The 25,798-nt window shown below is 40.8% G+C and overlaps 1 protein-coding gene across 1 annotated transcript in view; it reads right to left on the reverse strand.

Annotated features, from left to right (window-relative positions):
• Positions 1-25,798, reverse strand: part of nbas (NBAS subunit of NRZ tethering complex) — a 425,480-nt gene that overhangs the window by 326,169 nt on the left and 73,513 nt on the right. Inside the window, exons 22-23 of the mRNA XM_002941372.4 lie at positions 12,143-12,226; positions 4,850-5,003 (exon numbers count right to left, since the gene is read on the reverse strand). Coding sequence (XP_002941418.3) covers positions 4,850-5,003; positions 12,143-12,226 — 238 coding nt within the window. The remainder of the gene's footprint in view (positions 1-4,849; positions 5,004-12,142; positions 12,227-25,798) is intronic.

Here is a 25,798-nt window from a genome sequence, read left to right on the forward strand (position 1 = left end):
AATGAAAATCTTCATAGACATTATTGAATCAACCATTTGGTCATTAGTGAACTTTTTTTCTGGTTCAAACCCTGCCTTGGAAGGCCAACCTTTGGTTGAAACAGGGCCAAAGACATAGGAAAAGATTAGTATATCAATCATTCACTCACAGTTACCATCAAGCTGTGCTTTCAGGTATATTTAGGAAAGCTAGTAATTAGTGAGAAAGCCTACCTGCCCACTCCTGAGGACCCCTGCCACTGCTTCAAGCCCCACCAGATTTAAGGTCCATGGTGGCCAATTACATAGAATGCGACTGTATTTTGATCATACATAAAAATGCATTTCAGTGTTGCCGAACATATACTCAGAGCCAAGATCTATATTTACGTATTAGTTAGAAATGAGGTTAAAGATGTCACAAGAATGTGTGATACAGTTATAAGCCCTGAGCTGTAAATCTAGCCGGTAATTTAGCCACTCGCACACAATACAAAGATTCTATACCCTGCTGCTCACATCTCATTGAAGTGGCCTGAGAGATACGGTGGCAGCAAAGGACAAACATAGCTCTTAATTTGATCAAGGCAATCTTTCCAGCCATAATGCACTGTGTAATCCTTAACAAACAGTGTGGCCTCAAATATATATCACATATATCTCCTTAAAATTGCGAAATATACTAACGTGACCTTTTCTTTCATGGAGCAATAAACAGTAGACATTTTGGAGAGGACGGGGAGGCACAAGAAGCCATCCCACGGTGCCCCCCATGAGCTGCTGAGCTGCGTCAGGGTTATTAAAGCACTACATCTCTGCTAGCACAGCAGCAATAACTCCAGCTCAATAATAATCCATCTCATATAGAAAGAGATATATTAACAAAGATGGATCCCTGAGGGCTCTCACGATATTTAAACAAGAAAACAATAATTTGGAAAGTAGCACCCCCCTCCCCATCTCATATCCATATAAAAAGGCATTAGAGTGGTCCTTTTCTGTATATCTGCATTTTATGAGTGAGGGATGCTTTGCTGATTATGGCATTGAGTGTAAGCCCACTGGACAGCAACATACAGTGCTGCTTTTGGCTATAATGGAACTTGAAGGACAGGTATCGGACCCCTTATCCAGAAACCCGTTATCCAGAAAGCTCTGAATTACGGAAAGCCCATCTCCCATACACTCCATTTTAATCAAATAATGCAGAATTTTAAAACTGATTACCTTTTTCTCTGGATGCAAAACAAGCCTATTGGGGTTAATTCATGTTTTATTGATTTTTTAGCAGGCTTAAGCTATGGAGATCCAAATTACAGAAAGACCCCTTCTCCGGAATACCCTTGGTCCCAAGCATTCTAGATAACAGGTCCTATACCTGTACAACATTTCTGCCCTCGTTTTTTAGTTAAAGGGATACTGTCATGATTATAATGGTAAACTTTTTATTTCTAAATTACACTATTTACATTGCAAATAATTCACTCTGCCATTTAACATTTTATTCATGAACCAACAAATGTATTTTAAGCTGTAATATTGATGTGTAGGTGCCATCTCAGTGCATTGTGAGTCCGAAGGAGCCAGGCCTACACATTAGAACTGCTTTCAGGTAACCTATTGTTTCTCCTGCTCCCATGTAACTGGAGGAGTCCCAAGCCGGACTTGGATTTCTTACTATTGAGTGCTATTCTGATACCTACTGGGAGCTGCTATCTTGCTCCCTTCCCATTGTTCTGCTAATCGGCTGCTGGGGGGGGGATATCACTCCAATTTGCAGCGCAGCAGTAAAGTGCGACTGAAGTTTATCAGAGCGGAGAGGAGAAGCTCTTTTAACTGATGGGTTTTGAAAGAAAAAAAAAAACATATTTTCCCATGACAGTATTCCTTTAAGCTTTAGTTAGTGATTGCTTAACTGCCAGTGTGCATATGGGGAATGTACAATATTTTCCAAGGTGCTCTGAGCATCTACAATTTCTTTGTTAACCAACTGGAATGGACATTCCATGTTAAGGGATTTGGCCAACATGGATTCAGAGTTCAGTGCATCACTATCATATACACTACCCTGGGGGACAAGAGTGCTAAGAAGCACTTGTGCCCTGGAGCATGTTGTGATCTGACTCTTGTGCCGGACTGAATATCCAGAGCGAGGGGCAGAGAACAGGGTCAGGTGGCACAGATGAGCCCTACTGCCATGAAGCAGGCAGTAAGGAGAGGGCCCCATTGCAGGTTGCAGCCTCTGCCACTCTGTGAGTTGCCCATCTGAACGGAGCACAAGTTATTGGATGGGTAGGAGTGGGGGCTACAGTACGCCTCTTCGCACCTTCCCGTCACTAACACATCAGCATAGAAAATGATCCCCGATGTCTCAGCTGGAACTCAGTTTACAAAATAGGTCCAAGCTGGAAGAAAATTGTACATTCACCACATTAAGCTGTGCCCTTGGGAAAAAAAGAATCATGAAACCTAAATATAAGAGGGTATATTTTCTGCTTGAGCAGGTCATGAAGCACACACCATTTGTCTTGTCTGCTATGCCAGTAAGTATCTAACGCAAGCCTTGGCGCCGCAGGTATCCCCCGAAGGAAGGCAATTTATTAGACTATACAGCAATGTATATAAAGCCCTGGCACAGAGCAACGCTGAACCTTCAGGGGCACAAGATGTTAAACATAATTGCAAACGACAGTTTGGGAAAAGAGTAAAATATGGGGCGAAATAAATTGAAATGAGGGGGAAAATATGGAGTCCCAGATAAAGAGTGGAGTATAATTACGTTCTAATACAGGGATCATAAATTATGCATGCAGCCAGACTGCCAGCCTATCAGCCCTTCCACCAGCGCATTCGCACCGCTCACAATGTGAGAAAAAAGTAATCTGCCAACTGCAAATAAAATAAAGTAAAATTAAAAAAAAAAGGCAGGGGAAAGATTCAGGAAGGAGAACAAAGGATTATCTTTGGGTTTCCTAAAGGCCAATCATCGGAACCGTGAAATGAAAATATGTTTGTGCATTATGTGCCTGGGTCGAGTTCCTTATCTACAAAGGGAGTTCCATAGAAATGGCAGCATCTAGTGTCAATCTGCATGAAATCACTGAAATCAAGGATAAGTATCCCCTAGAAGCAGCAGCTTCATCTAAAGTGCACTCGGGGCATAACTGGCCCATATATCTCCTCACAGTACTAGAGATATCCCAGCTGGATACTGCAAAGCTACAACTCCCAACATCTACTGACGCAGTGACATTAAGGGACCGAGATTTTAACCAACAGCTGCCCAAATGATTACAATTGTAAGAACCAAAAGTAAATACTAAGAACCAAGGCTAGAAGGAGACCATTTATAGATGGCTCAAGCCAATGTTAGGGTCTTTACAATATACAAAATGCTATGTATGATAAAAGCTGAAAGGTGATGACCTAGGTTTGGTTCAAGTCAGGGCAAGGACTGTGTGGGTTCTCCCGGTGGGTTTCCTCTGGATACTCCAGTGGCATTCCACACTCCAAAAAATACAGACAGGTTAACTGTAATGTGTGTGAATGCGTTAGGGACTTTAGATTGTAAGCTCTACTGGGACAGGGACTGATATAAATGTACAGCCTACATATAAATAGGGTATAGTGTCTCCTTGCCACCACTATTACTGTGTTATTGCATCAGTATACAGGTATAGGATATGTTATCCGGAAACCCATTATCTAGAATGCTCCAAATTATGGGTAGGCCATGTCCCATAGACTCCATTATATACAAATAATTAAAATTTTCAAAAATGGTATCCTTTTTTCTCCGTAGTAAAACCAGTACCTTGTACTTGATGGTAACTAAGCTGCATGAATCCATAGTGGTGGCAAAACAATCCTATTGGGTTTATTTAATGTTTACATGAGTTTTAGTAACCTTATCCTTAAGGATAACAACTCTCATACCTGTATATGTAAAAAAAAATCTGTAGCACTGAGCTCAACCACTCCTTCTCTATACATGTAATTACATGTACATGCAATTAAACATTACTCCAAACCTACCCCTAAGTAAAGTGTTAAAGTGCACACAAGATACATTAACCAACAATAGGTTGTATTAGTGAAAGCAAGGAGCCAAGGCTCTGTGCATGCAGAAGATATAGCCAACATGACTACTAATCTGACCACAAGAATGTGTGCCCATTCTGCCCATCACTTCTATCAGATCTATGAGTCGGGAAAGCACTGATTTAAAAAACATACAGTTGAAAAACACAAAGATATATTTTTGCACTAGTGAAGGACAAAAAAGCTACATTAACAAACTGCAGCTAGAAGGGAGTGTGTAAATGTCAATTGTACCCTCCTGTTAAATATACACATAATGGGAAAGTTTGATCAATACATCTTTTGTATATGGCTGGGAGCTTGGATAAGGGCAGCCGAGAACAAAGATGTGAACTGAATGTGATAGGTCTCTGTACCAGAGAATGACAGCGTGGGGGGCGCAGGTGAAGGGCATAATCAGTGTCAGACGCAGCAAAGAGATCTATAACCAAGAGAAAATTACCCATAGGCTTAACAGTCAGTAAGTCATAGGCTGCCTCTGTAAATGCTTTCTCACAAGAGTGTTAAGGGCAAAAGTCAGATTAGAAAGCAATGAGCACAGCGTTGGGGTAGATGATTGCATAGAGGCTCTACAGCAGCTTAAAGGCTGCGAGCAAAATAGAAAAGAAAAATAAATCAACAGAAATCTGAAAGGAACGTTGTTACTCCCAGTGGCCGCCAATCAGGGCATAGAAGAATTGAAATGTTTCATGGTTGTTCTCTACAGCAGAACTGATAATCAGTCACATCCCTAGTAAATAAACATTTATGGCTGAGTTGGGTTTCTTACCAGCCTGGCATAATTCTCCACTTCCTGCGCTCTGTTCCAGTACCAGCTTTTCACTAGATCAATGGACAGCTGCTGGGTTTTGTAGGTAAGTAACTCAGGCTGTTCCTCATAAAGAAATTCCGATGGGTCTGCTGGGCACGGCTCGATCATCGTCCTGATACAGAGAAAAATATACAGAGGAAAAAATCTTCAATAAATATGTTAAAGAGGGATGGGAATGTTGCAGATTTCAGGAGTAGGCCAGAGTTAAGGTGGCCAATACACCATAAGATCCGCTTGTTTGGCAAAGTTGCCAAATGAGCAGATCTTTCCCCGATAAATAAACCTAAGGTGGGCAATATTGTTCTAACCCAATTGTTTGGCCTTAGGGCCAAATTACAATAAAGAAAATACAAGGCATTGGGAGCGAGGACTCCATCAATGTGTCAATAAGGTCCTTAATTTGGCAGGAACATCAAACCTACCCAAATGTCATCTGCCCGATTTCGTCCAGATATTGGATGGGTAGGCCTGTTGGAGGGCCCTATACACGGGTAAAGCTGCCGAAAGTGTCTGAAGAACCCGACATGAAGACATCTGACAGGCTTGCCCACTCAGAGGCCAACAAGAGGATGACATGGGTAACACATTTGCCAGTTTCATGCCAAATTCAGGTAAATATCAACACCCTGCTCTATCAAATACTGATTATGAAAAGAAGCAGTATGGGCTACTAAAAGAGTGGTAGAACCGACAGCCAAATCTACAACTGTATGTCAGTGTATGAGCACCCTTAGCTGGCCATACGTGGGCCAACTGTAGCTGCCGATATAGGTCCCTTAGACCAGTGCTGTCCAACTGGCGGCCCGCGACCCCCCTCTGTGTGGCCCCCCACCTGCCTGGCTGATTTGATGGTTTACTCTTATGTAAGCTTTAAATGGTATCAGTACTGTGATTAACTGGCCCCCTGCATGGCTCACACCTTAGATTCAGGCTGTAATCCCTCTGTATTGTTTAAAAATGTAATCCACTGTGTTGTTCACACCTTTTAATACCTGCATTGTTTAACCCCTGCAGTGTTCACACCTCAGGCTCAGACTGTAATCACTCCCATTGTTTACCTGTTCACACCTCAGACAGTAGAAACCCACAAATAAACCCTGCACACTACAAAAAGAACATATACTGAGGTGGTACTGCAATTAAAAAGTTTTTTTTTTTTTTATATATAGTTATTGTGCAGACTGTAGGAGCAGTGCCAACATTGTGTCACTGTATGCTGCCTGTGTGTGCCATACAGGGCAGAGAGAGTATGGCACACACATGCAGGGTAGGGAAGGCAGAGTATGGCACACACAGGCAGGGTAGGGAAGGCAGAGTATGGCACACACAGGCAGGGTAGGGAAGGCAGAGTATGGCACACACAGGCAGGGTAGGGAAGACAGAGTATGGCACACACAGGCAGGGTAGGGAAGGCAGAGTATGGCACACACAGGCAGGGTAGGGAAGGCAGAGTATGGCACACACAGGCAGGGTAGGGAAGGCAGAGTATGGCAGACACAGGCAGGGTAGGGAAGGCAGAGTATGGCACACACAGGCAGGGTAGGGAAGGCAGAGTATGGCACACACAGGCAGGGTAGGGAAGGCAGAGTATGGCACACACAGGCAGGGTAGGGAAGGCAGAGTATGGCACACACAGGCAGGGTAGGGAAGGCAGAGTATGGCACATGCAGGCAGGGTAGGGAAGGCAGAGTATGGCGCAGGCAGGGTAGGGCAGGCAGAGTATGGCACACACAGGCAGGGTAGGGAAGGCAAAGTATGGCACACACAGGCAGGGTAGGGAAGGCAAAGTATGGCACACACAGGCAGGGTAGGGAAGGCAGAGTATGGCACACACAGGCAGGGTAGGGAAGGCAGAGTATGGCAGGTATTTGCTGTACTACAACCATTAATATGGGTATGGTCATGTGATAACATGGGTGTGGTTTCAAGTGGGTGCGGTTTCAAAAAGGGGAGTGGTCAAAACTGGCTTCCATTATCGGCCCTCTACCACGTAGGTCGGAAAAATTCCGGCCCTCGGTACCACAGAAGTTGGACAGCACTGCCTTAGACTAATTGTTTGCAGGACCAAGCAGGCAGCTACACACAGTTTTTTCTACCTTCAGCTATATGATATTGCGTGAAGTAGTGATTTTCTGATGGATAAATCATACTGTTAAGTGATAGTTTTTAAGATAAACTTGGTTTCGGAACAATGAAAAGATGTGTATGGCCAGCTTTAGTCTGAAAGCAGACAGATCTTAACCTCGCTATACACGTAGAAATATGGTTGAACTGTTTGGCCGATCTATCTGGCCATTATTCTGCATAGTGGTTCAGCAGCAGTCATTTCAATTGGTCTGCTCTTAGGAAAAAGTGAAATAAGATCTGCAAATACAGGTATGGGATCCCTTATCCAGAAATCTATTATCCAGAAAGCTCTGAATTACAGAAGGCCATTTCCTACAGACTCCATGTTAATCAAATAATTCATATTTTAAAAAATGATTTTTTTTCTCTGTAATAATAAAACAGTACCTGTACTTGATCCCAACTAAGATATAATTACCCCTTATTGGATACAAAACAACCCTATTGGGTTTATTTAATGGTTAAATAATTCCCTTTTCTCTGTAATAATAAAACATTACCTGTACTTGATCCCAACTAAGATATAATTACCCCTTATTGGGGGCAGAACAGCCCTATTGGGTTTATTTAATGGTTAAATGATTCCCTTTTCTCTGTAATAATACAACAGTACCTGTACTTGATCCCAACTAAGATATAATTACCCCTTATTGGGGGCAGAACAGTCCTATTGGGTTTATTTAATGGTTAAATGATTCCCTTTTCTCTGTAATAATAAAACAGTACCTGTACTTGATCCCAACTAAGATATAATTAGCCCTTATTGGGGGCAGAACAGCCCTATTGGGTTTATTTCATGGTTAAATGATTCCCTTTTCTCTGTAATAATAAAACAGTACCTGTACTTGATCCCAACTGAGATATAATTACCCCTTATTGGGGGCAGAACAGTCCTATTGGGTTTATTTAATGGTTAAATGATTCCCTTTTCTCTGTAATAATAAAACAGTACCTGTACTTGATCCCAACTAAGATATAATTAGCCCTTATTGGGGGCAGAACAGCCCTATTGGGTTTATTTCATGGTTAAATGATTCCCTTTTCTCTGTAATAATAAAACAGTACCTGTACTTGATCCCAACTGAGATATAATTACCCCTTATTGGGGGCAGAACAGCCCTATTGGGTTTATTTCATGGTTAAATGATTCCCTTTTCTCTGTAATAATAAAACAGTACCTGTACTTGATCCCAACTAAGATATAATTAATCCTTATTGGAGGCAAAACAATCCTATTGGTTTTTTTAATAATTAAATAATTTTTGTAAAAGACTTATGGTATGGAGATCCAAATTACAGAAAACCCCAGGTCCCAAGCATTCTGGATAACAGGTCCCACACCTGTACATTGCTCCCTAAATACACAGCGCCCGCTCTAGCAAAGGAGAACCAAAACCAAACACAAGCCAACATCTATGCCCAAGCTCACTGCAATTATATAAACGGTAGAATATATATATATAAGAGAACATATCCCAGCCTTGATGGGAAAGTGAAACCTAAAATTGTACATTAATCCTATCCTTGGAAAGGTGGGCCATTCGCATTGCTTTACTAAATCCAAATGTGTTAATGCTGAGCCGCAATTTCAGCAAGAGAAGAAAAAATAGCATTGCCCGGCTTACAAACAAGCCCCTGGAAATAAAACGTGTGCTGGAGAATATCCCATAAGCTTCGCTAAGGTTCTATTTTAAGGGCTTTGCCCTTGTGTGGTCTCTCTATATATCCCGTGTCCTTGTCGAGATGCTAAGGTGATGATAATTCTTATTCTACAAGTGTTGTCTGATATTATCCGCAAAAACACAAGGCTGCCGGCCAAGTCCTCAAGGCTGTGTATGTATTAATGATTACACAATGTAGTATAGATTTTTAGGTGCTGCATTGTTCCTGGGGAAAATGGAATTCTTTTGTAGGTTCCGGTATCTTTTATCAAGGCACAAGAATACATATACAGTTATTTTATCGAACCCTTGAAATAAAAAACAAAAAGAGGTAAATGTATTTATGTGCATATTTAGAGGTAGTGGTGCATGTAGGGAAATTAGGGCACACGTTATTCTTGTACTGGGGATCGAACAGCATCTTGATTAAACATGTTATATGTATGACGATCAGAGAAACAAGGTTTAACATTAAGCAGGCTACTGTTTGGAGGATATACCAGGCTACAATACATTTCTCCTCCTAGTGCAGCTGAGTTTAATTTCCTTCCTTATCTCCCATCAGAGGCCTAAGATTCAGGGCACATGCAGCAAGCGATTTGATGAGTCCCAGGTCTAATTAATCACTTGGAATAGAATTTTTTTTGTAACTTTTAAACCCTGGTGGTATCAACATTCAATGCATGAAGGTAATTAAGATTGGCCCTATATTTTAATGTAAAGCCCCTAGGTGCAAATCTATGCCTTGGGCCTGTTAGGATGACAGCACCAGTCAAACATCAGTGATTTCTTGTGGGGTTATATACAGTTTTATGTAAGTACACTGGCCTTCACTGCTCCATAGTTACATTGGGTTGAAGAACGACCAAATTCCATCAAGTTCAGCCCTTCAACCAAACTCCAGTGCACATATATACCAATATTTATACTAAATTACCATAGATTTTACTATCACAATAGCATTGGATATTATGCTTGTTCAAGAAATCCTCCAAACCCCTCTTAAAGGAGAAGAAAAGGCATTTTGGCATTTTACAGATTTGCCACATTAGTGCCACCTAGAATGCTATACTTATTGTGCAGAAAGCTTTACCATACCTGAGTAAAGAGCCCTACAATCTTTCTCTGTTTGTTTAAGATAACAGCTGCCATTTTAGCTTGGTCTTCATAGCTACCTGCTTGCAGCTTAGCTGTTATAGCTCAGATAACACATTCTTAAGGGTGGGGAGAGTGAGTTTTATGAATTCTTATGGGAGAGCAAGAGAGGGGAGAGAGGAGAGAGCTGCGCAAACTCTGGCCCTGGCAATGAAGGATTTTTTCTGAGAGAGGAAGTCCGATACCCTAAGAACACGAGAAAATGTTTACAAAAAAGGATACAAAAAATCTTTTGATAGAGGACTCGCAGCGTTTCTGTGAGTGCTTATGGCTGTATTTACATAGATCTTTCTGACAAAACTTACTTAGTTTTTACCTTTCCATCTCCTTTAAAGGCATCAACAGAATCAACATCACTAGGAAGGGTATTCCCCAACCACACTGTGAAAAACACCCAACGCTGATTCAAGTTCTGTTCCTCATGTCTAAAGTGTTGTTCCCATGATTTATCAAGAAATCGGTTCCACCATTTTCTCTGTCCTAGCAGTCTGTATCCTACCCACTTGCTGCATACTTATTAAGTCATGTTTGACAACTTAGTACCCTGTGTGGCCCTAGTTTTATAGAAACAAGAGACAGTCCAGCTACATGAATGACATTATATTTTTTCCCTTAAAGTGGACCTGTCACCCAGACATAAAAAGCCGTATAATAAAAGTCCTTTTCAAATTAAACATGAAACCCAAATTCATTTCGATATTTACACATCCAAACCCATTATAAAGGCATTTAAAAATCCAAGCTGTCAATCATATATTGCCTGCCCCGCCTCTATGCCTTAGGCATAGAGGCGGGGCAGACAATAACTTTAGCTTTCCATTCAGCACTTCCTAGATGTCACTGCACATTTCACTTTCCCCCTCCCTCCTCCTCCTCATCTAACTGTGTAGCCAAGTGCATGGGCCTGGACACCTGGTACCTTATTCTGGCACAGAAACAAGATTTTGGCATGATACAAAGCTTGTCTTCATAACAGTGTCCACAAAATGGCAGCTGCCTGCTTGCTTTGATTGAGTAATTCCAAGATGGAAAAAAAACAAGATTTATATTATTTATATAGAGTAAGTAAAGTTTATTTTGCTCAACTAAGAATATAGAAAATAATTTGGAGTTATTTCTTAGGGTGACAGGTCCCCTTTAACTAAACTGTATATACAAGGTTTAGTATTCCTTAATATACTTCCCAATAGGGATGCACTGAATCCAGGATTCGGTTTGGGATTCAGCCAAGATTCTGCCTTTTACACCAGGATTCAGATTCCTCCGAATCTGAATGTTTAAAATCACGTGACTTTTGTTAAATAAACATGGAAGTTATGTGGTTCTCTTTGATCCTTCCACAGCCTTATTTGCATATGCAAATTAGAATTCAGTTCAGTATCACAAAGGATTCAGCCAAATCCCAAAAGAGTACAGTTGACGCATCCCTAATTAAATTAGATAGATTAGATATTTTTTGTCTCGACAAAGAAGCCCAGCGTATGGAAGAACATTGGTCATTGCAGTTTTTAAAGAAAACAGTTTTTTGGACTACTTGGCATTATGTTCCTTTCATATTTTGACAAATACATTGGAGGACTGTGCCCTGATAAAATATTCCATCTTTCTGGCTCCCAGTATGGGACTAATATCAACAACTGAACCAAATAGAAGCAGCCTTTATAGTGGTGAAAGCCTATATATCTCTCCTAAGATTGATATGTTCATATTTCAGCAGGCATCATACCCTATGCTGTGTATTAAATATGACAGAATATAAACGAGATGGGGAGCAGTGGTACAGCCTAATCTGCCAATTTCCTAGGATAAGGGAGACACAATTGAGAGCCTTCTAGAAAGAAATCATATGAAAGTGACAAAATAGGTTTCCGCGTGCAGCATTGACCTCGCATGCCTAAAACGATCTATGAAGAGCTCTTCATCAGGCGGCATTTGTTTGGACGGACAATTGACTGGCTACAATTCGGAGGTGATTGAATTCTATTTAATACAGTCGTTTTGTATTTATTTCCCCCAAAGCAGAGCCCTCACCCTTTTATTTAATCGACGATTGTGCTTGGTTCGCCAAAGAAAGGAAAGCAATTTAGTTCTGCAATTGTAACAAAGAGAAATGGTGGAAGCGATGGGATTTAGATTCAAGCCCTCTTTTCTTAATGTTCACTAATGTTCCATTTCAGCCTTTGATGTGGCTCCGGCTTTCTACTAAATGTATTAACATATTGAGTGGAAAACATAAAAACACTCCTATAAATATGTATGAGTGTACATCTTAGGTGCGCCTTTCAATTACCATTTAAACTGGACTTACTTGCACTCAGGTGCCTCACACCAGTCTTTGTCGCGATGCTCTCGCTCGTTCCAGGGGACAATCTTCAGCTCCCCTTCATCAACGCTACAAAGAGATAACACACAAATCAATACAAATGCTGAAAAAGTGGTTTCCCCTCTGCATACAGAAGTGTTTATAACAAAACTGCATGGCCACGAACACAGATGGAGCAAACTTTGTTTTGACATCACCCAGTCTACACCTCAAAGTAGATTTCAAGGCCTTCATGACATAATGATCTATAATGGTCTGCACCTGGCGGCCCATCTTAGCCAAACATCTAGAAAAAGATTTAGCCGTCTATATTTTCAGGAAACCAAAGAGCTGGAGCAGGTACAGAATGCACAGATTTTATTTGATGGGGACAGCAGTGAGTATGGCACATATGCAGGTGGCATCATGTTTGGTAAATGATTATATATACAGAGGACCATATTTCCTATGGTTCCAATGAACTAAAGCCACAACTTTTTTGAGGGGAAACAACAGGAATTGTCACATATATCATCTTGATGGTGTAGATGTATAAATGACAAGTGAGTCCAAGGATGATTGGTGGCCATAATTTGTGGCAATTCCCACTCAGGGATAGGGTAGGGAAAAAAGAGCACTTGCCTTCCATCAGCCTCCAGTAATCAGAATGACCCAAATCCAATGGGAATGGAAATATTAATATGACCCTAAACAATTTGGAGGGATGTACTGTGCTAGTTTTGTGATTGGCTGGTTGACCTGAAGCCTGCACATTCTGGCTGGCAATTTAGCCCTTTGGCAAATGAAAGGCCTAACTATAGGCAGGTCAACCCCAACTATCAAATTCATTCCAACTATCAAATTTCACTGCTTTAGCTCCTCCACCGCTAGTAATTATAGCCTCCTGTCAACCCTGCATTCTTCTGTTATGTCAGAAGGTAGGGTGCAGGTAAATAAATAGTAGTGGTACAGAACTGGAGTTAGAAAGGGCAGACTAGGGTTGTTGAATCGTGCATCCCTACTGTCAAAAATCTACTGGTACATTAATTGGCTAATGATGAAATTGATTTTAAAGCTGGCCACCCAGAGGAAGATATGCTCATTTTAGTGAGGTAGCCAAGTACTCATTTTATCATTGATCATCAGCATGTATAACAGCTTGAAGAGGAGCTCATCAACGTGCCGAATGAAGTCCTCGGGTCTGCACTTTCCAGCTTTCCACTTTGATAAAACACTGTGTGCAGATCTCATAGAAGAGGCCATGGTTGTGGGAGCGTGATGGAGCTATTAAACTGTAATTAGACTGATTTGAATCTAACATTCTCTGTATGTACCGCTGAATATGCCAGCGCAATATAAATAAAGCATAATGATAACAATAATATAAGGAAACAAGAGCAGTAATGCTATTTCAGAATAAGTTCCCTGGATCTGTGAAGCAGCAGACTGAAGGGATGAGCTTGACAGACATGTCTATTTTTAAACTATATTAACTTAGGAGTTTTTCTTTCCCTATTAGCAAACTTTTGTTATAAAACAGCTCATTCAACCGTATGCGAATGTGGAACAAAATTTGTAAAAGAAAGGCGAGGTTGGGTTCTATGGCATAAATATTCAATGAAATCGAGAACATTTCTCAAGACTGCAATAGATACAGAGTTTTGGCCAGATTTCTGGCTTTTGTTTCCCAATCTTGTTCTAAAATAAATATCGAGGCATGATGGTTTTGGGCAGCGAGGCTGCTGTGGCTCCGCGTACTGAAGTGCAAATACTCACATTACATTCTACCTAATCAGCTTCTCATTTCTTAGAGGTTAAAGACCTTATCTTGTTAACTTCCTCCAGAGGAACAAGCCGGCTTGATTTCCAGCACTAATCTCCTTCCCACTGCAGGTACCGCACACAAGGTTAGGCATCGCAGTTGACGGGAAAAAAATGATATTAGAAACAATGAAAACAAATTTCGGAAAGAGTGTTTGTTCTGAAGGCAGTAATCACAAATCCCAACTAGATTATGCCCAAGCTACAATTACATTTTCAGAGGCTTTTATCGGTAAAGCTGAACCTGAAGAAATTCGGGACACGTATTGCAGGTTATTGTCACTTTCTATCAAGACGCTGGAGGGGTTATTCACTAAGGATTGAAATTTGCATTAAAAAAGGAAAAAATGTGCTTAAACTAAAAAGCGTATGTGAAGTCGAGGTAGAAAAAGCATTTTGCTATACTTTTATGGGATCTATTTAAGCTGCCTGCATGTGGGGCCGTGTTTGTAGCAGACATGGGACTTTACTATTATCCTTTATATATAGTCAACATATTCTGCAGCACTTTACAGAGATTATACATCATCTAAATCAGTCCCTGCCCCAAAGGGGTAATTACAATGTACTTTTTCCTACAGATGCAGTCACTAGGGTCAATGGGATTGAACCCAGGACGGCAGACTGTGAGGCAGCAATGCCAATCAATGTGCCACTGTACGACTTCCTCTATTTCATTTATGGAATCCTAGCTCTCTTTATAACAAAGCAAGACAGATCAGAATCAAGAAAGTTTATAAGTCCCTGCGATCTAACAATATAAGTTCCATACAAATACACTAGGGTCAGTGGAGTTGAGCTACGACCCCAGCAGCTGTCCTAACCACTACACCACCATGTGACGTCCTCTTTTATCATTTATTGGTTCCTAGTTCTATTTATAACAGAGAAAGGCAGAGCAGAATAAAGCCTGGTCATCAGCCCCTGCCCCAGAGAGGCTACAAATCTCCCTACACACACACATTACTCAATGGAATTGAACCTAGGACCCAAGCACTATGGGGCAGCTATGCTAACCATTGCACCACCATTCAACCTTCTCTTAGTTTATGGTTAACAGCAAAGCAGAATCAAGCAATCTAAATATCTAAGTTCCACATATATAGACACATCCGAACATCAACAGAATCAAACCAATGACCCCAGCTCACTGCGCCACTTCCATTTATAGGATTCTAGCACTATTTATAACAATAGAAATGCAATGCAAAATCAAGCAATATTTTTAGTCCCATACTCAAGAAAAGCTAACAATCTTTGCTCCCTACACACAAACACACATGTTCGTGGGTCAACGGAATGGAACCTAGGACCCCAGCACTGCACAACGCCCTCTTTCCTATTTATGGGATCCAAGCTCTCTTTATAACAGGAGCTAAGAATTGGATTAGTTAATAAAAGACATAGGGAGGCCTATTTATCAGAATTTTTATTTGACTAACCTAGAATTTTAAAAAGCAATTGCATTAAATCGCAAAAAAACATTCAATACCTTTGGCATTTTTTTTTAATGTTTCTCAAAGCAAAAAATTTTTTGACTAGGACAGCTCCCATAACATAAAAAAAATACATATCGCAGGGGGAAAAAAAAAACGATAATAAACCTGCCCTTGAGTTTGCCCCGGGAGCAGTAACCCATAGCAACCAATCAGTATGTAGAATTTACCGGTCATCTGTTTAATAGCAAACATATAATTGGTTGTATGGGTTACTGCTTCTGAGTAAACTTAGGGGGTTATGTAATGAAAGGTACTACTAAGTTTGCCCAGTAGCAGTAACCTAAAGCAATCAATCAGCAGGTAGTATTTACTGATCATCTGTTTAAAAGCAAACATCTCATTGGTTGGTATGGGTTACTGTTCCTGGGCAAAGGTAGTGCCTTTTATTACATATAGGGGGGTAAGTTCCCTACACACACACTCGAGGGGTCAAGGGAATCAAACCTGAGACCAACGCACTGCAATGCAAAAAAAAAGTCACTCAACCACCATACGATGACTTATCTCCATTTCTGGGATTCTATCTATCTAAATAACAGAGAATAACCAGGATTATCAAATGGATTCATTCTACTTAAGCAACACTCTAGTGCATAGCAAGGTATACACGTGCATATAATTCCCTTTAACTTGCCATGATAGAATGTTTTATGAGCACTCTACTCTTCCCAACAGGACCCTTGCCATACTTTAGAGGGGGCTAACACTGAACATTATTTATTCTAATGGCAAGAGGATCATATTCATACTAATAATATCCGGTGGGTATGGGCACTAAGTCATCGGAACTAAAAAGCAAATGCATGTGTTTTGTCATAAAGCACCTCTAATGAATAAAGAGCTCAGTAAATGAAATATTACAAAGTGACCTACAACGCTGGAGTGTATGCGATGAGGGTGATGGATCTTGCGCAAATCACCCCTTTCATGATAAAACATCAAAGTTCCTCCTGGCATCGAGCAGATAATGAAGTCTATCTCACTCTGATTTATGAGGCACCAAGCAACACGCTTCTAATCTCATTTCAAAATTTAAAAGCTAGCCTGAAACAACTGCAGGCAAAGAAGTATCTGTATTAATTATAACTCAATTTCCAGTCATTCTTCAGACACAAAGATCTATTATAACCTGGTAAAATTGCCTCTGTGTATTTAAAGTGTGTTTGCTTGAGACTCAAAGGAAAGCCACTCATTAAGAATTTCCGTCTACATACTAAGGTGCCCTTTTATTGGTCTTGTTTAGCTTGGATGGTACAACAGATAATTTCCCATAATAAAATTAAATTTTCCAGGTCACGTTTTAGTCTGATGGGCTGATGACATCTACAAAGATCAAGAGCTCAAAAATCAAAAGCTCAATTACATCTGCCAGTGCAGTGGCCAACTTGTGCTTGTCCTCAAAGTCAGTTGCGCTTAAAGCCACTTTTATTAAAGGTACTTGTGTCAAAATGAGCTCCTTACACTTCTGCATAGTTGTGCTTGTGGCTAATTTGCCCTTTCTGGCTTTTGTTCTAAATTGAGTGCTTCCCTAGTTCTTGTGGACCCTACTTACCCAGTCCTGTGGGGCAGGAAGGCCCAATATCAGATTAAGCATTTTCGTACCATATTTTTCTTACTATAAGAATTACTTCACTCAAACATAAGGTGCGCCCTTGGCCTTTAAAATGATGTGTCTCTTGTAATTTGATACTTTTATCTGTCCCTTAATAATTAATGAATGGTCAGTGGAAAGCACTCTTAAGGTCCCCATACACGGGCTGACTATAGCTGCCGATATCGGTCCCTCGGACTGATTCGGCAGCTAATCGGCCCGTGTATGGGCAGAACAGAGCGGCCTGGCCGACCGATATCTGGCCTGAAATTGGCCAGATCTCGATCGGCCAGGTTAGAAAATCCGGTCGGATCAGGGACCGCATCGGCTCGTTGATGCGGTCCCCAAACCGACTGCCCCATAACCACAAATGTAATCCGATCGTTTGGCCCCAGGGGCCCGTAGGGGGGGATATCGGGTAAAGATCCGCTCGCTTGGCGACATCGCCAAGCGAGCGGATCTTATAGTGTATGGGCACCTTTAGTCTGGGTAGAATAATAAAAACAACACTGGTGTTCAGTGAGATACCAAAGGGCATAAGGTCCAGACCCTTAACTTTGCTGAATACTGGTTAAACTAGGTAAAGAAGTCAAAGGCTTCATGCTATTGAACAGCTATAGTCTGTCCCCAACCTTAACTCATTGGTGTTCATTGGTTAAACAGCTAGGCACTGGAGCCTATGACATCATTTATTTGCTACCATGTGTGTTAATGACCCACTGGCACCCAAAAACTAAAGCTTGCCCAGCTACAGCTGTTCTGTTAATTGGCTACAAAGCAACTGGGCAGGTTTCAGTTAGCTGGAGTACTTAGCTCCTGTGGCAGCTGAAACCAGGCAGTTGTAGCCCCATAATAGCAGAAGGTACACAGGCTGGCCACCATTGGAGTAAAATATACCACAACTGCAACTGGTACTTTTAGTGAGCTTTTTCCTTATATATATTTGCAGTAATTACCAGAATGCACTCATCAGGGGACCCTTTTCCATTATGCAGTCCAACTTGTACTATATTACTATTATTAAAGGTTTTGGACTCTGTCCACTGATAAAATACTGGAATCACTAAATAAATGCAATTTGTTTCCTTCAAGCAATCTATTCCCCTGTTTCAGTCAGAAGTCCGTGTTTAGAATAATTTTAGATACGTTTTTTCCTACTATTAACCTGCAGGAGTTTATGCAACAAAGCTTGAAAGGAAAGGTGTTTGTGTAGAAATCAGCCTGTTTTTTTTTTTAAATAATGTGCCTGCCAGTCATTTTAATTGAGATGACGGAACAAGACAGTGTTATTTTGCTTTAGGGGGTCAAGGGCTCTTAAAACAGAAAACAGCAGATGTTTTTTTAAAAATATGTGTGTGCTTCAGGCGGTTCTATGAGGCATCTGTCTTTATGCTACAAGTAATATATTACCCGATTGTCTGTCCCCCTGGATCAACTAAATATTCATTTTGCGGAAGTCTAGCTCTATCATATCATGGGTGCCTGACAGTTCTCAGGAAAAAATGTGTTAGCTATGTAGCGTTGGATAATTTTATTGAGTTGATGGGAATTAGCTTCTTGTTCTTTGTATTTGTGGGACAGAAACCTGTGCAAATAATACTTCCAGGATAATCTGTACCCTGGGGTATGTTAAAATGCAAGAACTCCAAATATTGAATTTAAGATGGAATTGCAGTCAAGTTCCTTAGAAGCCATACCTGCTACAGTACTACAAAGCTCATACACAGCATGATCTGGGTTTGTGTGGTCTTTGCCAAAAACAGTATTAAGCTTATTCTGTGCCAGGTTACGATGATGTGTGCTTTCTTGCAGGCACCTAATAATTATGGCCACGTTAACCCAAAGTTTCCCCCTCTGCCCACATCTGTGCTCCATGGAAAAGGTCAAATAATCCAACACTGTGATTACAGTGTCTATTCTGAGTGGGTCTATCTTTCCACTCTCCAAATGCACAGCGCTATAATCCCATGTATATAAATTTTAATCCTTCATCCTTTTGTCCCTCTGTGTCAAGCATGATTGATTTGTTACCATAACCCATTTATAGTCCTATAGCCCTGCCACTGCCAGTTAAAGCGGACCTGTCACCTTAAGAAATAATTTCAAATTGTTTTCTATTGTGTTTGGCAAGCAAAATAAACTTTACTTACACTATATAAATTATTTTAATCTTATTTTCTTCAGCCTTGGAATTCACAATTGCAGCAAGCAGGCAGGGGCCATTTTGTGGGCACTGTTATCAAAGCAGGCATTGCATCCTGCCAAAATCTGGTTTCTGTGCCAGTATGGGGGGACCTGATGCCTATTTCCATGCACTGGTTACACAATTACATGGTGAGGAGGGAGGGGGAATGTGAGGAGAGCAGCAACATCTAAGAAGTTCTGAATTGAAAGTGAAAGTAACTGTCTGCCCCACCTCTATGCCTAAGGCATAGAGGCGGGGCAGGCATTATATGATTGACAGCTGGGATTTTAAAATGCCTTTATAATGGGTATGGGTTCATGTTTAATTTGAAAAGGGATTTTATTATACAGCTTTTTATGTCTGGGTGACAGGTCCACTTTAAGTTTTATCAAGCCTTTAAGCTCCTTCCCAGTGGACCAGGCCTGAATGGTTCCAAGTAGTTAAACGTTTAAAGAAAGAGCCAACGCTCCACAGCTTAGAAGGAGAATTGATTTTTTTGGGAGCCAGCAAGGAGAGAACAAGGAACTGTTGAACTGTTCAACTTTATTACTGAATGGTTCCAAGCCATCCACTTTATCTAGGATAACCCTGCACTATGCCAGCAGATATCTATTCAGCTACTACTGAGCACTAACTCCTGGCATCAACAGAGTATAATGTATAGCAGTGATCCCCAACCAGTGGCTTTTGAGCAACATGTTGCTCCCCAACCCCTTTGATGTTGCACCCAGAGACCCAAAGCAGGTCTTAATTCTTGAATTTCTAACTTGGAGGCAAGACCATGGGTAATACCAAACAGAGCCTCCAGTAGCCAATCCACATAGGGGGCTACAAAATAGCCAATAACAGCCTTTTTTGTTGGTCATGGGTTCAAAAAGGTTGGGGACCCCTGTACAGGCATAAAGGAAAGACAGGCAAGAAACCTAGTTTCCTGGGAAAGCATGTGTCTCTGGATAACACAAGAAGTTGATACTAAGAAGAATTAAATGCATCAGCCAGACTCAATAGTAAGTAATGTGCTACAGCTAAATCCCATCTACCTATCAAAAGCCACAAAGCCTTCCACCCCCTACTCAGGCTTACACCAGGCTATTCAAAGTTAACTCTGGCCCTGGACTTTATTTCTAGGACCCCAGGGATAGTATGATGTTTGGGGGTGAATGTTCTCCGGGGGACTGCTTGCCCACATAGTGACATCATTTTTTCATGGGCCAAAAATGTTGAAAAACATATGCCTTGAACTGAGCTGGTCCTCTGGCTCATCCCAAGGCTCCAGAACAATATACAGCATTTTTATGTCCCACAGGCCACCTTCTAATATTCATGTCCAGCATAATATCAGTTTTCTAAATGAAAAAAAAATCCATTATTTTATACACTGTTAATGTAAATCTACAAAGGGTTTCAAAACAATGCCGGTGGCAAAAACACTTCAGGGAAATATTTATGGAACAATTTCTCTTCAATAATTTGTAAACTGGCTCTACTGATTGATACTGAAATGCAGCGATACAGCTCCAATGATTTCAAACCTGTATAAGTGGTGGAAATCGGAAAGATAAAAAAGGGTGACTTTTCTTTGTACGAATTAACAATCCTTTACTCGGCTCATTTGCGATCAGAGATGTCAAGATCTAAAGGGCTAATGGCACTTTTTGATATGGTGATATGGCCTATAATATGGTCCTCCCCTCTACAGCAAAACATATCCCTGCATTAGCATCCTCTTAGGTTTGGAGTTTTGTACAAATATAAGCTAATTATGGTAATCCGTTTCATCGTAAGGTTGCTGAAAGCCGGCGTCCTCTCACCAGTTTCCCTTCGCTTTACAGAAAGCAACATTCCAATTTGCCTCGTGAGAATAATTTGGGCTGCTGTATAGCACAGCTTCGTGCCACTTCATTCCTAAGTCTCGACTCTATAGCTGCAATAACAGGAGTGACTAAGATCATTACTGTTCCAAGAAACCACAATTAATTCTCAATTGTCATGCAAATACACTGTGTATCTGGCGCCCACTATTGCTTTAACTGTCTAAACTTAATAAAAGCACATCTGGTTGCTACAGTAACAGACGTCTGACACCTCATCATCTTCTTCCACGTCCATGTGACTAGACATGAAACCAGTACCAGCTTTGTTTAACCAGAGGCCGCAATTATAACATTACCCCTCACACTTACCCACAATACAATGTTAATGTTACCACACTGCTGACCAGTCTACTGTATGTGGCTCTTTCTTGGTTCTTTTTGGTTTTAGCTGTTCTTCCCTGTTGTCTAACAATCTAAATCCCACATTCAACTTTTCTCTGGCACTGTCTCTTGTATACTTGTTTGATGACTTCAGGAAAACTAATTGACACAATGGCAAAAATTGTGTTGGCAGTTCACTAGGTGCAAGTCAGATGTCAGATAACACCTCCTCAAGAAACACCTCCTCAAGGCATCTGTTAATTACAGAGGTTCCATGAGTCAAGGCAGCTTATAGTTTGCACCTTCTGAGCTGGATCACTTAGGTCAGTGTATGTTCAGTCACCCAGAAGAAAGGATACACATAGGATAGGAGTCTGGAATATCATGGATTATCTCCAACAGCACCTTGCAGCAGAATGACAAGTCATGGACGGATTTGCTTAGCCAGTTGGATACTGGGTCAAACCTGATGCACTTTCTGTCTATAGGAACTACCTGATAGATTCCCTTTCCAAAGTGTGTTGTGGTCCAGCCCAAATGATTTATGTGCAATGCAGCAATTACTATGTCTTTTGTCCTTGAAGCCCTTGCACTTTATCATGAATTTTATTTCCCACTGAAACCCATGATGTTTCAAAAGGGGGGGAAGAGCACTTATCTGCTCAGTTCTACATTTGTTATACTGCTGGGCTGGGCCTTCATTGGACCTTCCAAATCACTGACTTATGGTGACATTGAGGGTATGCCACATGTTCACGTAACGAAACAATTACCCCATCAAATCTGCTATCCATTTTACACTCAAAACATGTTTTGCTGAGGGGTTTTTAAACAGCAGGAACAGTTCCCCTTTACTGTACATTTTTGTTATTACGAATTTCAGGTACCTTCAATAAAATAAGAAACCCCATGAACTAAAGAATCCAATTAAACATAAAACATGTAGAATATTTGCTTGGTTAACCAAGGATTAACGTTGGGTGAAAAATTTTAGTTAGGGGGGTTACTCAGGGCCACTTTACTGTTTCCTGGAACCTCTGAAACGTTTGGATTTCCAGAGATGGATCTCTCAAGCTACTGCAGTAGTGTGTTCCTTCATATTCTATATTCATATTCATATCTCTAATTGTTGTAATAAACTTCTATTGTCTCTCGTGTAATTCACCTACTAGTTGTCCCACTTTAAAGACAATTCTTTTACTTAATTTTGAGATATACACAGGGGTATTTAAACTCAATATACTCCAATAAGTCTCAAATTCTATTCATTTATGTTAAACCAAAAAGATGTTTAGCAGCTCTTGGTTAAATATTGTTGTTTGCTATAAATATTTTCTGGATCTGATACACACCAATCCAAACCTTCTTCTTATATTTCTATTTTCTTATTTTTAAAGATGTCTTTGCCCATTTTTAATTCTGCACAAAGTAATGAGGACATCACCAGAAAAATGGCTATGGTGGTGCTTGTGATTGCATCTACACTGCTATTACTCTGATCAGATGTCTCATTACATTTAAAGGGTCCTTCTGCGGCTTCATGATATAATCAATCCAAAATTTAGGCTGAGTACATGCACTCAGCGTAGTCTCTGGGCCAACTCCTTGATTGCTAATACTCTGATCAGCTAATTCCCTCTTAGAGATGATGATTTGCTGTCTTTATAAATTAGAAAGTATGTATGAATGCTGCACAAGCGATTGTAATCAGTTCTATTTACTATGACACCCCTATGCACACTAGTCTCTTATTACAGCCCAATGTTATAGAGGACAATTACTTAAGATCTCTACAATCTGTAGGGGTGAGGAAACACCTTACTCTGATGGTGTAATGGACAGAGAAACAAGGGAAGCCTTTAATATAAATGGTTTATAACATTTTTCCTTTCAAGGTATTACCTGTGTATGAATCATGAATTTGAGAGCTCTTTTGTGTGGGACAATTTCCCAACTGTACTTATGTAGCACACTGGCTGAAAAACTCCATTGGATGAGAACTGCATGATTACACAGTCTTCTCACACCAGGCTTGCACTCATTCCCTCACCTGGGTGGCCATGGCAGGAAAAAATCCACTCCTACTATACTAAACTATATATTGATCATAAAATCAAAACATTTTTGTACATGTATATTGTTCAATTGCTATAGGGATATTAACCTAGCAATACAGGGGCCAATATTGTCCTATTGTCTTACTATTGGCCGAGCTTATTGGCCCATAAATAGTATCAAAAAAGAATCTTCACTTAATATCTTGTTAGCAGGGCTGGATTTCTGATTGGGGCTCCCTGAGGCCACCCGCCCACCTTGACCACAAATGCACACACAGTCAACCCCATCCCCACCACATCCCCCCCTCACCACGCATGCGCGTCCTAACTCATACAGAGCACTGGGGAGAGGATGCACTAAAGTTTCTGCACGTCCTCTCCCCATTGCTACATATGCAGGCAAAATTCTCCGGTGCGGCAGGGTGGCATGCCACCCCTAAATTCACAACAACATTTTACTGTTTTGGTGACCTCACAAATCGAAAGACCTTGATCAGACCTTGATCAGATGTTGCTGGGCTACAACTGCCAGCATTCTTCAAGAAAGAATTATGGTTTAGACCAGTGGCTTGTGAGAAATATGTTGCTCACTACCCCCTTTGATGTTGCTCCCAGTGGCCTCAAAGCTGGTAGGGGCTATCAAAAACCCAACTACGGCCATTATTGGGCACCCCCTTTTTTCATGCTTGTGTTGCACCCCAGCTTTTTTTATGTTTGAATGTGGCTCACAGTAAAAAAAAAGGTTGGGGACCCCTGGATTACAGCATGCTAGAATTTGTAGTCCATTAGCATATGGGCAGCAGGAACGTATTTAGTTCTCATTTATGTAGAACAACAGAAAAATGATTGAAGACCTCCATATACCAAGCAGTGGCCTGACACAAGCAGTGGTTCTACTGATACATTTCTCATGGTTTTAATTTCTGCAGAAATGGAATATACAGTATTCTCTTGGTATCTCTAAAACTGTGCTCAGTAACTGCAGAAAGCCATTCACAGTACATCACTTGGTATAATTATTTCCACATCCATTTGCCTCAGAAATAGATAAATGTCTGTATGTAAGGGAGATGAGAAAATTAATTTTTCTAGGAACAGGAAATAGGAGAAAAAAAAGTGAAAAAGTGTCCAAAAAATATAAATAGGTCAGCCAAATAATAATATTATGGCAATATGACAACAAAAGGTAAATGCTGGGATGGAAAAAGCAATTAAAATAGTACTTTTTCTTTCTAATTTATACTGTTTACATAGCAAATAATTCACTCTGCCAATTAAAATATTATTCGTGAACCAACAAATGTAATTTCCTTAGTAATACTAGTGAGTAGGCAGCCATCTCAGTGCATTGTGCCTGAGTCTGAGCTTTCAGAAGGAGCCAGAGTCATGACCTGGGTAAGCCAGACTTGGATTTTTACTATTGAGTGTTATTCTCATATGTACCACTAGGTGGGGCATGAGAGCATTTTTTAGCAATGCAGCTGTCAGAGAGCTATTATCTTGCTACCTTTTCTTTGTTCTGTTGATCGGCCACTAGAGGGGAAGGGGAGGTGATATTACTCCAACATGCAGTGCAGCAGCCAGAGCACAAGTCACATGACTGGAGGCACTTGGGAAACTAAGAATATGTCTAGCACCATGTCAAAATGAAATATAAAAAAATCTGTTTGCTCAATGGATTTCAGTGCAGAATTCTGCAGGAGCCGCACTATTACCTGATGCATTAAAAAAAAGTTTTCCCGAGACAGTATTCCTTTAAGGCAGGGATCCCCAACCTTTTTTATCCGTGAGCCACACTTTAATGTAAAATGAGTTGGGGAGCAACACAAGCATGAAAGATGTTCATGAGGGTACCAAATAAGGGCTGTGATTGGCTATTTGGTAGGCCCTATGGGGACTGGCAGCCTACAGGAGGCTCTGTTTGACATTGCATTGGGTATTTATGCAACCAAAACTTGCCTCCAAGCCAGGAATTCATAAATAAGCCCCTGCTTTGAGGCCACTGAGAGCAACACCCAAGGGGTTGGGGAGCAACATGTTGCTTCTGAGCCACTGGTCGGGGATCACTGCTTTAAGGAAACAGTCCTCTATGGGTAACTCGTATAAATGTAACATACTGCTTCTACAGAGAGTACAAACAGTAAACTGTGGATTCTGCTTCATGTGAATGTTTCTCTAAGGCTGATAGCACAAGGAAAGGGAAACATCTGACCAAGGTGCCTGCTATGATGCATCATTTTAATCCCTAAAATGCTCTAGTGAGTGAGTGAGTTCAGACTGTAAACATTTCTGGAGCTGTCAGACATTATCCATA

The sequence above is a fragment of the Xenopus tropicalis genome, chromosome 5 (assembly GCF_000004195.4).
Source record: "Xenopus tropicalis strain Nigerian chromosome 5, UCB_Xtro_10.0, whole genome shotgun sequence".
Classification (NCBI taxonomy): Eukaryota; Metazoa; Chordata; class Amphibia; order Anura; family Pipidae; genus Xenopus; species Xenopus tropicalis.